Below are 12814 nucleotides of genomic sequence, written 5' to 3'. Positions count from 1 at the left end.
GTCACTCCACACCCCACCCTCCCACCCCCCGAGTTCCACGTCTAGCACACCACTCTCTGTGCCTCTGCCGAGACTCAGCTTGGTTTCCTCTTACAGGTGAGAGCACACTGCATTCGGCTCTCCACTCTGGTGCTACTCTACTTAGGGCAACGGTCTCCAGCTCTACCCACGCTGCTGCAAAAAGCCACTATTTCATTCTTTTTAGTGGCTGAATAGTATTCCATGGTGTGTGTCTACATATACACACACCACATCTTCTTTATCCACTTATCAGTTGATGGACGTTTAGGTTTGTTCCACATCTTTGCAGTTGTGAACTGTGCTGTGACAGACATGCAAGAGCAGGTGTCTTTTTCTTACAGCAACCTCTTTTCCTTTGGGTGGACACCAATTAGTGGAACTGTCGGATTGAATGGCAGAGCTACTTTTACTTGAGAAACCTCCATACTGGTTTCCACAGAGGCCACACTAATTCACACTCCTGAACCAACATGGATGCACCGTTTAATGCTTCTATGGGCAGTGTGTGGGGGCTCTGATTTCCTCCCATGCTCACCAACACTGGCTGCTGTCTGTCTTCTGATGCTGGACAACATGGTAGATGTGAAGTTGTATCTTGCTGGGGTTTGATTTGCATTTCCTTGTTGGTGATGATACTGCACATCTTTTGATGTGCTCTTTGGACACTTCTTATATCTTCTTTGGAGAAATGTCTATTCAGGCTCTTTCCCATTTAACAAAAATGCAATAAAAGCAGTATTGCTTCCTTCATCATAGCCCACCGGGTCCTCAGCCAGCCTTCCATGTGAGGGTTCAGGGACCCGGGCAGCTCCCTGAGAGCTTGGGCTCTCCCACCGGATATCCTGCATCCAGCTAGCAGAGGATGAGGGCGGCATCAAGTCCACCTACATCCTGTGGTCTACGGCCCTGCATAGATTCAAGGGGATGGTTGTCATCGGAAGATGGGGTGGGTTCTGGTGAGCATCCAGCCAGTCTCTGCTCACCTGAAGCCAAGGGAAAGGTGGCCGACTGATGGGACAGCCTTTTGTTCTTGGTGGTCATTCTAGTTGGCCTTATTTCTGGGGCTTCAGAACATACCCAAGCCAGGTAATTCCAAGGTCAGACAGCATCCTAGGAAGTGGGGGGCACATTTTTGGGGTTCAGATCCATCCTTGGATGCCAAATAACAACCCAGATATTCCCAGACAGATCAGAAGCCCTTCCTGATGTCGCTACTCACCTGTGGCCTATAGATGGTGGCTGCTGTTATCCCTACCTCTCCAAATGATGCCACACTTCTCCTCCTTCTGCAAGAACTGAAAGGCACAGAGACAGCTCCGTCATTTGAACATTGAAGGACCCAGACTGCCTCTCCCACACATGGGCAGCAGGGCCAAACTTAACAGCTGCCCTTATCAAGCACTTGCCCTGTCCCAAGGGTCCTGCCTGGACTTAGTTATTTAATCCTCACAGAAGGCTGTGTGGTCAGTTCTCCTGTCATTCCTATTTTACAGACAAAGTAACTGAGGCCCAGAGAGGCAGATGGTCTGCTCAAAGCCACACAACTCATAAACCACAGAACAGGTCACAAAATATATTTTCCTGTTTTTCATTTGTGTTATTTATCTTCTTCTTATTAAGTTTTAAACGTGCTTTACATATTCTAGATACTGGTCCCTTGTCAGACAGATGATTTGCAAGTATTTTCTCCCATTCTGTAGATCATCTTTTCACTTTCCTAATTGAATCCTTTGAACACAAAAGTTTAAAACTTGGATGAAATCCAATTTATCTTTCTTTCTGTCACTTAAATTTGTGGTGTCATCTAAGAAGTCTTTGCCTAACCCGAAGTTATGAAGGTTTACTCATATTTTCTTCTAAAAATTTTTACAGCTTTAGCTCTATGTTTAGGCCTTTGGTCCATCTTGAGTTAACTCATGAATATGGTAGGAGAGAGGGTGAAGTGTAGTTCTTGAGCAGCTATTTTATACCAGATGATGCACTGTGTATAAAGAAGCCAGCGGCAATGACAACGGTCTCTCTTCACTTCCGTGCCTTGTTGAGGAAGCACAGCACCTGGGGTGTTTTCTGGCTTAATATTTCCCTAAAGTAAAACTACTACTCAGCTCAAATGTCAGCTCCTTTCAGTGAAGATGGCCACAATGCTCTCTCTGCTTCCTCCCTCCTCCTCTTCCTCACGCACCTCTCTCCCTCCCTCCCTCCAACCCCCTTCTGACATCCCACAAGCTTGGTATAGATCCTTTATAAAGTTTTTCATATGCTGAACTGCATTTTAGTCATGCATTTGCTTCAACTAGCCTATGTGTAGACACCATGCCTGCTTCACGTTTAACTCTTATGCCATGCTCAAATAATTCCAAAACAGAAGTTTTAGTAATATTCTGATTAATGTCACCACCACTGGAATAAATGCCTGCAAAGGCAACATCCAAAAGTAATTGTTTCAAAAGTGACAACATCTAAAAGGAACTGCTTTAATTAGGATAAGTTTCATAATTCAAAACCTTCTGGACATGGCAGCATATCCCAGATAACTGCTCCTGTGTTACAAGAATGTTAAATTCTCTACCCTAGCCTTCAAATCCTCCAGAAAAATCCTGAAGGGGAAGCTCCATTCAGAGCTAATACCCTGGAGTACAGAGAGCAGTGTGCACGTATGTCTCTGCATTACTCACATGTGTGCATGAAGAGAGATGTTCTAACACTAGCTCAGGACAAACACTGCAAAACTGATGGCTGAAGAAAGGTTCAACATTACCTAGCCATCCACTATTGAGGCAAATGAACTTGAGATCTGAGTTAAAGAGGAAACACAAAAATTTTACTAACTGAACAGCCTGAAAAGAATGGGGGGGTGAAGACAGACTCTCTGACCTTAAACTTTCTGGCCACACGAAGCAGGTCAGACTGTCCCACATGTAATTCCAAGAAACTAACGTCTAGGAGCAGATATAAAAGTTATGGCATGGTCTGAAAGATTATTCACCCTCAGTCCAAAGGTGAGATGATGAGGTACCCCAGGGCTAGCAGTGTCTTAAGACCCCACTTAGAACAGCTGTGGTCAGCAAGTCTTGATGAAATGTTTAATGGGGAAGGCTGCTGCTCTCCAGCAAGCTTCTGCAGAAGGCAGTGACTATCAGGCCAGATCACCCTGCTGAAAGACCCACAGTCTGTTCCATCGGTATTGAACTAAAGGAAGACATGCCATGACTACCTCCTAAACAGGAAATCATCAACTTTGACATAGAGGTAGCCTACGGCTATACCACCCTGAACATGCCTGATCATTTGATCTTGGAAGCAAAGCAGAGTCAGGCCTGGTGAATACCTGGATGGAAGACAGAGAGGTCATGCAAAAATTATGAGGACACAATAAAATCACCCATGTCCACTACATGTTAGAAACTGATCTCCAAGAAAATGGCCAAACAATTCGACCTACATGTCACATGGCCAGGACTGAGATCTCAGACTGTGCCCGCCCAAGACACCTGCCAGCATGTACAGAGACATCGAGCTGGGCTTCAGACTCTTCAATTAGTCAGCCTGCTTTTTCAGCCCAGAATATGACAATCTCTATGTCTACAAAGTGCATTCAATGCAACCAGCATAGAGAAGAGTGGCACAAATGAAATCATTACACAGTGTGAGAAAGCAGAGATTGGATCAGGAGGTGTGTATTCCAGATCATGTGTTCCAGTGGTTCTCTAACATGTTGACCTCAAGGCCCTTTTATACTCTTAAAAATCACCTGCCTGGGCAGCGAGACCTCATCTCTACAATAAATAAAAAAAAAAATCAGCCGGGCATGGTAGCGCATGCCTGTAATTCTGGCTACTTGGAAGGCTGAGGTGGAAGGATCGCCTGAGCCCAGCAGGTCGAGGCTGCGGTGGCCAGTAGCGGCCACTGCACTCCAGTCTGGGCAACAGAGTGAGACTCCAATTAAAAAAAAAAATCACTAATGCTACTCAGTGATCTACCACAGAATCAAAGAGTACCCCATGTTCTCACTCACAAGTAGACCCTGAACATTTACCATAATACTGTAAGAAAAGGACTGGCAGTAGCAGGACACTGCCAGGGGAGAGGGTGGGACATATAACATCAATAAGGGTATCTGATCTCAAACCAGGTGAAGGGACCAAAGCAAGGCCCAAACTTCACCTGTATGACAACCACTTGTATACCTAATCCTGAATTATACCCCATATTTTAAAAAAAAAAATTAAAAATAAGAAAAATCACTGATGCTCTCAAAAAGCTATTTTCATATGGATTATATGGGTTGGTAATTACTATATTACAGTGGTTCCCAATCTTTTTGGCATCAGGGCCTGATCTTGTGGAAGATAATTTTTCCATGGATGGGGAGACAGTTTGGGGAAGATTAAAGCTCATTACTTTTATTGTGTACTTTATTTATATTATTATTACACTGTGATATATAATGAAACAATTATACAACTCACATAATGAAAAATCAGAGGGAGCCCTGAGCTTGATTTCCTGTGACCAGACAGCCCCATCTGGGGGTGCTGGGAAACAGTACTAGCTGATCACTGCCTCATTCCACCTCAGATCATCAGGCATTCGATTCTCATAAGGAGCATGCAACCCAGCTCCCTCGCGTGTGCAGTTCACAATAGGGTTCGTGCTCCTAAGAGAATCTAATATCGCCCTGATCTGACAGGAGGTGGAGCTCAGGTGGTGATGCGAGCGATGGGGAGCAGCTGTGAATACAGATGAAACTTTGCTCACTCACCACTCACTTCCTGCTGTGTGGCCAGGTTCCTAACAGACCATGGACTGGTAGCAGTCCGTGGCCTGAGGGTTGGGGACCCTTGCCATATTAGACATTAGAACTAAGAAAATTTTCAGATGCAAGACTAGATGAGAACACATTCTGTTCTCTGACAGAGCAATGGCATCACCACTCATTGTGCAGTCCTTGGACAACTGCAGGGGAAAGTGGGGAGAGAATGAGAGTCACACAAGGCACCGAGACCACGAGAACGTCCATCCACAGGTGGTGGGGTGCCATTTGCTCGCAAGCCAACTGCAAGCTACGAGCTCCGCCTGACTCTCCTAGTTCTCTCTGGCTGGTGCCTTTGTGTCTACTGTCTGGACAAGATGACATGGTCAGTCCCATAGAAAGACCGTGGCTCTTCATGAACAAGGCCACATGGTTTTGTTCCAACTAGAAGAAAGTTAGAGTCTTCTCATCCCAGACAGTTGTAAGATGATTGTTAGAAACAGGGAAACACTCTAACAATATTCATAATTTAAAAACCATGGTTATAATTTCAAAAGCATCCATAACTCATTATTTATCTTTGTTTCATTTTCTATATTCAGGTTCTGTTATATATGACCATACTAGTCCGAAAGGTTCATTTTTATTGAAAACAACTGTGGAAAGATTCTCCTTAAACAATTCTCTCCTGTCCCTTTAGTCACCGGGTTCCATCTTTGGAAACCTGAGAATGTAAACACCAGGCACCCCCAGGTCGCAGACCTCCTGCTCTCCCGGCCCCTCCCCTGTCCTGCAGGGCGCTCTCTGGGAGGGCACCTCCTCTCCCCACTGCGGACTGGGGTGCAGTTCTATTTCCCCCCGAAGTGTTCTATTTCCCTGGGAGCAGAGATCTGCTGAAGGTTTTAGGTGTCCCCTGGGGTGTTCAGACAAACACAGTGGCACTGCAGTACTAATCTCATGTTTTTGTAACTTGCAATTTGCTTTCTACTTGTCACTCAGCTGACTTGTGAATTACACAGTATAATGAGGATAAACATTTTCTCAATAAACTTAGAAACCTCTAGGTATATGGAAAGTACTCTATGTACTACAGCGAGAAGGAAAACATACCCTTCTTCTGTTCAAGCTCTTTGCTAACATGGTTCATCCCACCCGGTGTAGACTGTCTACATCTGGGACTGCACTGTTGCATTAAGACCACCTCACTTCCTTCTCCAACTTTCGCATACAAGTGGTTAAAAGCATTAGTCCAAGACACAGGAATTTATGTAGTTGTTGGCAAGGATATTTAACAAGAAAAATTCTGGGAAAGAAAAGGGAGAAACACACTCATTTTCCCAGCTGATGACTAATTTCAAAGAGGAGGTGGCTTTCAGTGTGTGAATCACACATAAACCACGTTTTGAGCAACAGGAATGACCAGCACAACACGGACTTCTCACGAAAGGACATCAATAGAACTTCTTTTTCCGTGACTGTGCTTTCCTGAGTCACCATTCAGATCTGTGTCAGGAGGAGGGAGTCACAGTCATCGCTGCTACTGAGGCAGTGTTCACTGCTTTCTTCCATTAACTCTAAGGAAAGGCAGCAAAATTCAGGTTTGTAGACCCATCTGGAAATGCTGTGATTTTCTGTCTCATACACACAAATGTTATAAGGGCTGTCAACGACAGATTCCAAATGGAATTTTCCAAGTATCTCTAGGAAGCAGATGCCTTAAGAAATTCATTTTCATGTTGTGAAAATTTCATGCCAGAAGAAAATAGTTAATGACTCTAAAACTGAAAGCTCTGTAGCAGAATTCACATGGATGTTACAAATGCAAACTGTCCGATCGCTGCACAATCACCTCCAGGACTGGCAAAAACCATTACGTGACCTATTTCCTCAAAGAAATATCAGTTTTATGGATCTCTGATTAAAGAAGAGCACTGTTACGGCAACATCGGAACTGTACAAATCCAAGACACTTGTGTGGAGTAAATGGCACAGGAATACAACATTCATCAAATGATAACTATAAAAATAACAACACATTTGCAGATGGCAGAATTCAAGTTCTTAGACATGATTCCCCATTGTTCCCAGCTCCCTCCGAGGTTTCCCAACAGCAATGAGAAAGAACAAGCATTCCCATCACAGGTAGGACGGCTATGGATCCAAGTAGCCACTTCATTAGAGCTTTACAAGTTCAGACTACTTGGTTTAGCAGGACGATTGTTGAGGTAATTTTTGGAATTATAAACTTAATACCTTGATGGAATGACAGGTCATAACATCTCTCTCTCTCTCTCTCTCTCTCTCTCTCACACACACACACACACACACACACACACACACACGAGAAGAAAAGTAGCGCCCATCAGACTGTGGCTGCACACAGCTATCTTTGTGTATCAGTGACTGACATCCGGACTGGGTGCTGTTCCCCAGTCTTGTATCAGCTTGGCCAAGTAGAAATGAAACAAACCGTTGGAAACAAGCAAAGCAGCTCTCCAGCTGTCTGATATGCATTGCCACCTCACACTCAGAATTCAGATTCCTGAATATAGTTTCTAAATACCAGACCACAGCGTTGTCTGGCAATTTAGGGAGGTCCTCATTAAAACCGGATGAACTTCTGTGGCTCATGGCAAGATAGTTACATCAGAAAGCCACAGATAGCAACGCCCTCAGAAACTGATACACATTCTCCTTCCTGTTATTACGTGGTCCTTACCCCTGTGCTTTTTTTTACCCTATTCCATCGGCATCCACTAATTCAGGCGGTGTCTTAATCTGTTTTCTGTTGCTTCGAACAGAATACCTGAAAGTGGGACATTTATAAAGAAAAGGAATGTATTTCTTACAGTCCCGGAGGCCAGGAAACCTTGGTCCAGGGGCTGCATCTGGTGAGGGCCTTCTTGCTGTGGCACTCCCTTCAGAGTTCACATGCTAGTTCAGGCCTCTCTTCCTCTGATAAATCCCATGATAGCCCACTAGTCCACTAATCCATGGACTGATGAATCCATCCACGAAGGCCGAGCCCTTGTGGTCCAATCACCTGTTACAGGCTCCACGTCTCAATACTGCCACACTGGGGACTAAATTTCCATGTGGGTTTTGTAGGTGACATTCAAACCACAGCAGGTGGTAATAAGCTCTAGATCTTCGAAGTGGATGGAACACAGACAATATGTCACTGCTGTCTCCTCCAGCCAAGGCTGACAAGGTGGGAGTCTCACACTGATGACAGGAGAGCAGACCAGATTCTCTTTCCTAGGAACTGACAGTTAGGACTCAACTCTATCAGTTGGCTAAGGCACTGCACTCACAAGGACATGCTGCAGGCTGGTGGGAGAAGGGTTGCAGTGGCCACTGTAGGTAGAGCCAAGTGAGCAAAGAGAAAGGAGCAGAAGAAAAAAGGAAAGGCAAAATGAAGCAGAGATCAGGAGGCCAAGGGCCCAGGAAGAGGAGGCTCCTGACCGCATGGCTGCTCCATTTCAGGCTCCAGCTCTCCGTAGACTCCAGACCTACTTCCTCACCCTGAATCCATGAGAAATCTTTGCACAATCCCTCCCTTGGTTTTTGTGGCATTAGTGTAAGGGGATTTATTGAGTCAATAGTAAGATTCCTAATTATTGACAATCAGCAACAATCAACCACTTATTAATAATCATTTATAATTGTTTCCCTTTGATTTGTGATATCACTCTTTCATTGGTGTACTAAGGGTTTCTCCAGCACCAAGAGCTGTCAGATTTGAGAAGAGAGGGGTATTGTTATTTATAAGCTTAACAATGAAATAAACATTTTTTATTGAAGAAATAAGGAAACTACTTACATAATCCGGTAGAGGAACATCACTGGAACTTAGCGAACCTCTCAAGGACTGTGTGGCTTGTTCCAAAACTTTGCTGTGCTTTTTAGACAGCAAAGAAAACAAACTGAAAATACAAACAAAAAATCCAATTATATTAAAAGAACTCAGCGTCTCCTTCCCTGGGTCTTATATGAAATTATATAGCTCCACAGCATGTCCATTATTCTAAAATCAACTTGTAAATGATTCTTTTTTTCATGTCTGTGTTAACAGTGAGATTAACAATACTATTCATATAAGAAAAAATGGATGTTTAAATTATAAGGATTCTAAAAGACAAAAACTAACAGTGTAAAATTATGTTTCAAACACAGGAGAAATGTTCAAAAGATTACTGAAGTGAAAAAAAAAAAAAAATTGGAAAAAACCTGGGGTGTGAACTAATTTTATGACTAACTCAGAGCACAAGCTACTACAAGTCACTTGAGCTTGTATATCTTAATTTTCCCATCTTTCAGACAAGTGTGCTGGACATGATTATTTCTCTAGTATGATATAGAGTCTACGGTTCTATATCATAGCTGTATGTCCTTATTTCTCACAAAGAATGACTTTAAATACATTTTTATGAGATTTCTGTTTCTGGCCATGATGGATTAACTGGTATTGGACTAATTCTCTTGCTATAACCAATTAATAGTGAAAAAAAGAATAAAACCAACGTTTTTCAGATGTTGTACAACATTGGAAGTGCAGGATTACAGTCCCTATGAGCCCCACAATGGTGAGTTTCTGCCTAGAGAAACAGTTCAGACTATGGTCCAGAAAGGCAGGACCCCAACAGTACCAAACTCAGCTAAGAGGACAGTTATAAATTTAAGGCTGCTGAGAAAGGAGAAAACTGCAAGAAAGGAAGTACAGAAAGCCAAGGGTCTTCTTGGGTGCGGAGTAACTACTAAGCAAGACCCCACAGGTATGGCAATGCAACTATCCAGGAGCTGTAAACTGAATGGAATTTTTGGAGGTTGTAACAGTGAGAGATGCTATAGCTCAAACTAGCCAGTGGACACAACTCATCGAACACAGATATTCAGTTGAGTTCTCAGAAAGCCCATGCTCTAAGAGAGAGCTATTCTAATCTAGAGAACAGATTACTTCATTCTAAGAGGCACCCTAACATAGCAAAACAATCTTCAAAGAATACAGCTGATTTATATTAAACGTAAATGAACTAAACACTCCAGTTAAATGTCAGAGATTTTCACACTGGATAAAAAAGCAAAGCCTAACCCTAACCCAACCACATGCTGTTTAAAAAACACACACTTGCAAATTTAAAGACATAGGTAAGTTAACCAAAAGATGCAGCTGAAGTGGTTATATTAACATCAGACACAGTAGGCCTAAGAATAAGAATATTATTACTAAAGATAGAGAAGATTTGATAATGGCAAAAGCCAATTCACCAAGAAGATATAACAATCCTAAATAAGGATGTGCCTAATAATAGAGCTTCAAATATATATTATACCTATATGATTCTAATATTACATCTGCTACATCTAATGAATACATAATTATTCTTTGAGTTAAATGGCAGCTTAAATATAAAGGCAGTTCTGATTCCATCTACTTTCCACTTAAATTTAAGGTATTACCTGTTTTATACATAAGTATATATAATATATATATATTCTTTTTCTTACCTGTTATATTTTTCAAATGCCAAAAAATAGTATTAAATTAAATGCTCTAGTATTTTTTAGTGTTGGCCTTCTAAATAAAATATTGATTTGAATATCAATTTGGGAAAATCCTTAATTATTTCAGATGGTTTAAGTTGGATATTCATGGAACACAGAGCCACTAAATATTCTTTTTTGTTAGAGATGAGGTTTTGCTACATTGCCCAGACTAGTCTTGATTTCCTGGGCTCAAGCAATCCTCCCTCCATGGCCTCCCAAAGTGCTGGGATTACAGGCATAAGTCAGCACACCCAGTCAATTCTTTCTAGATTAAGTTTCAACTAACATCATCAGGAAAAATATTTCTTAAATATTTATTGGTAATGACAGATGCACAAAGCAAATACAACAGAGACAATATATATTCTGTAAATCTATACTTAAATACAGTGGGAAGAAAAAGAATTACTTGAAGTAACTAACTACTGGGTGAATACGTGTACAATCAGACAATACTGGTTACAGGCTAAGGATGTATCAACAAGATTTCTTTGTAATGAAATAGTCTAGTGAAGTTTCATGATGGGGTTAGGCCCTAAACACAGTCTTGAAAAAGAAGAAAGATTTATTTGTAAAAGAGGAGAGATGGCATTTCCAAAGAGAAGCCAAGCACAGAGGCTGAGGTTGTAGACTGAGGAAACAGAGTGAGGCACCTTGTAAGGAAGTAGGAGGCAGGTCATCGACAAATTGCATGTGTGCTGTTTCAATCCTTTTATGCTTCTGGATGTTCTTCATCTGAGGGTTAGGTTTGCTTTGCTTTTCCTTTTTAAGGTTGAAAGTAAGCGTCACACTCTCCACTCACCATGACTCCCATCACACACTGGTAACTAATATTATCAGTTTAGGGCCTACGATTCCACAATGCCACGTGCATCAAGTCTTGCACACAAATACATACTCTTATCCATCCACCTTTTTTATCTGAAGAAACCTGTGCTGTTCTGTACCTTGCATTTTCCATTTAACGATATGTTCCTTCCTTCATTCGACAAAACACTCGATGTCTAAGAATATGCATACGCCATAATTTACTTAGTGCATCTTTAATCAGTTATTGCAACTGTTTCCAGTTTCTTTTATTATAAGTAGCACTGCAATGAACACCCCTGTACATAATTTTTGGCATGCCTGAGTGAACTATAAATTCCGTGAAGTAAAACTGCTGAGTAAAAGAGGAACTGAGCATAACACGGAACTGCAGCAGGGGTACGTATTTTTAAATATGCAAGTTATTTTGCAGGAGGTGCAAAGAAAAGAGTAAAAAATATTTTGGGATTGTGTATAAAGCACGTTCACACGGAAATGCGTAAAGAAGGAAATCAGTAAGACGCTTCAAATTGGCAGTAAAGCATTTTCTGGAATAAGTGGAATTTCAGATGCTTCTCAGGCAAAAAGAACTCTGGGCATTGATTCCAACAGAGGGCACGGCACTCCTCACAGGCATAAACTGGAAACCCAAAACAAGCAAAGAGTAAACGTGCTGCTCCCAGGGGCATCTTGGCATCAGGAGCGGGGAGGATACGCGGGAAAGCAGCTTGCTCTGCACAGCGACAGGAACAGTGTGGGTGCTGCTCTGAGCTCAGCGGTCGAGGATGTGCATTCACCTGTTCTCCCTTTCTCCCCATGCCCTTGCCTCCCCTTCTCTCTCTCTGTCTTACTAGGGTTCCCTCATAGAGGACACAGGTAATCTGTAGTAACTTTCACCATCGATCTAGGAAAATTATTAAGTTCTAGGAACCACAGCAAAAAGCATTTGACGCAGTTTCCTTTGGTGAAGAAAGTCTAGCTTTTTTGTTTCTGTAGGGGTCTCATTCTGTCTGTCGTCCACACTGGAGTGCAGTGGCGGGATCACAGCTCACCACAGCCTTGAATTCTGGGCCTGGGCGATCCTCCCGCTTCAGCCTCCCAAGTGGCAGAAACTATAGACACATGCCACCATGCCTGGCTAATTTTAGTTTTTGTAGAGATGAAGTCTTGCCATGTTGCCTAGGCCGGTCTCGAAATCCTGGGCTCAAGCAATCCTCCTGCCTTATCCTCCCAAAGTGCTGGGATTACAGGCTTGAGACACTATGCCCGGCCCTTTTTATTTATCTTAAAAGAGAAACTAACAATTTGCTTTTTTTGTAAGAGGACACAAAGCAAAGAAGTGAGCTTCAATTCAAACATAAGAAATTCAGCTGAGCTTAGTGGAGACTTAACCATTAAGAGTATAAAATGTTGAAATGGCATATCCCAAGAAGCTGTGCATACTGCTCTCTTTAAGAATTTTTGTGTAAGAAGAGATCATTTGAGGTCAATTCCAGTTCTCTATCATGAATATGATACAGAATTCACACTACTCTTTTTTTTTTTTTTTTGAGTTGGAGTCTCACTCTGTCGCCCAGACTGGGGTGCAGTGGCCGCTCCCTCGACCTGCTGGGCTCCAGCGATCCTTCCGCCTCAGCCTTCCAAGTAGCTGGAACTATAGGCGCGTGCTACCACACCTAGCTCATT

General features: G+C 42.5%; 1 protein-coding gene across 1 annotated transcript in view; it reads right to left on the bottom strand.

Annotated features, from left to right (window-relative positions):
• DYM (dymeclin) overlaps window positions 1-12814 on the bottom strand; it is a 374432-nt gene that overhangs the window by 92042 nt on the left and 269576 nt on the right. The window contains exon 14 of the mRNA XM_008048608.1: window positions 8598-8700. Within this exon, the coding sequence (XP_008046799.1) occupies window positions 8598-8700 (103 nt within the window). The remainder of the gene's footprint in view (window positions 1-8597; window positions 8701-12814) is intronic.

The sequence above is a fragment of the Carlito syrichta genome, unplaced genomic scaffold (genome assembly GCF_000164805.1).
Source record: "Carlito syrichta isolate Samal-C Ts95f unplaced genomic scaffold, Tarsius_syrichta-2.0.1 Scaffold126426, whole genome shotgun sequence".
NCBI classification, from domain to species: Eukaryota; Metazoa; Chordata; class Mammalia; order Primates; family Tarsiidae; genus Carlito; species Carlito syrichta.
Note: the sequence above shows the minus strand (reverse complement) of the source record. Positions and strands in the feature narration are given on the sequence as shown.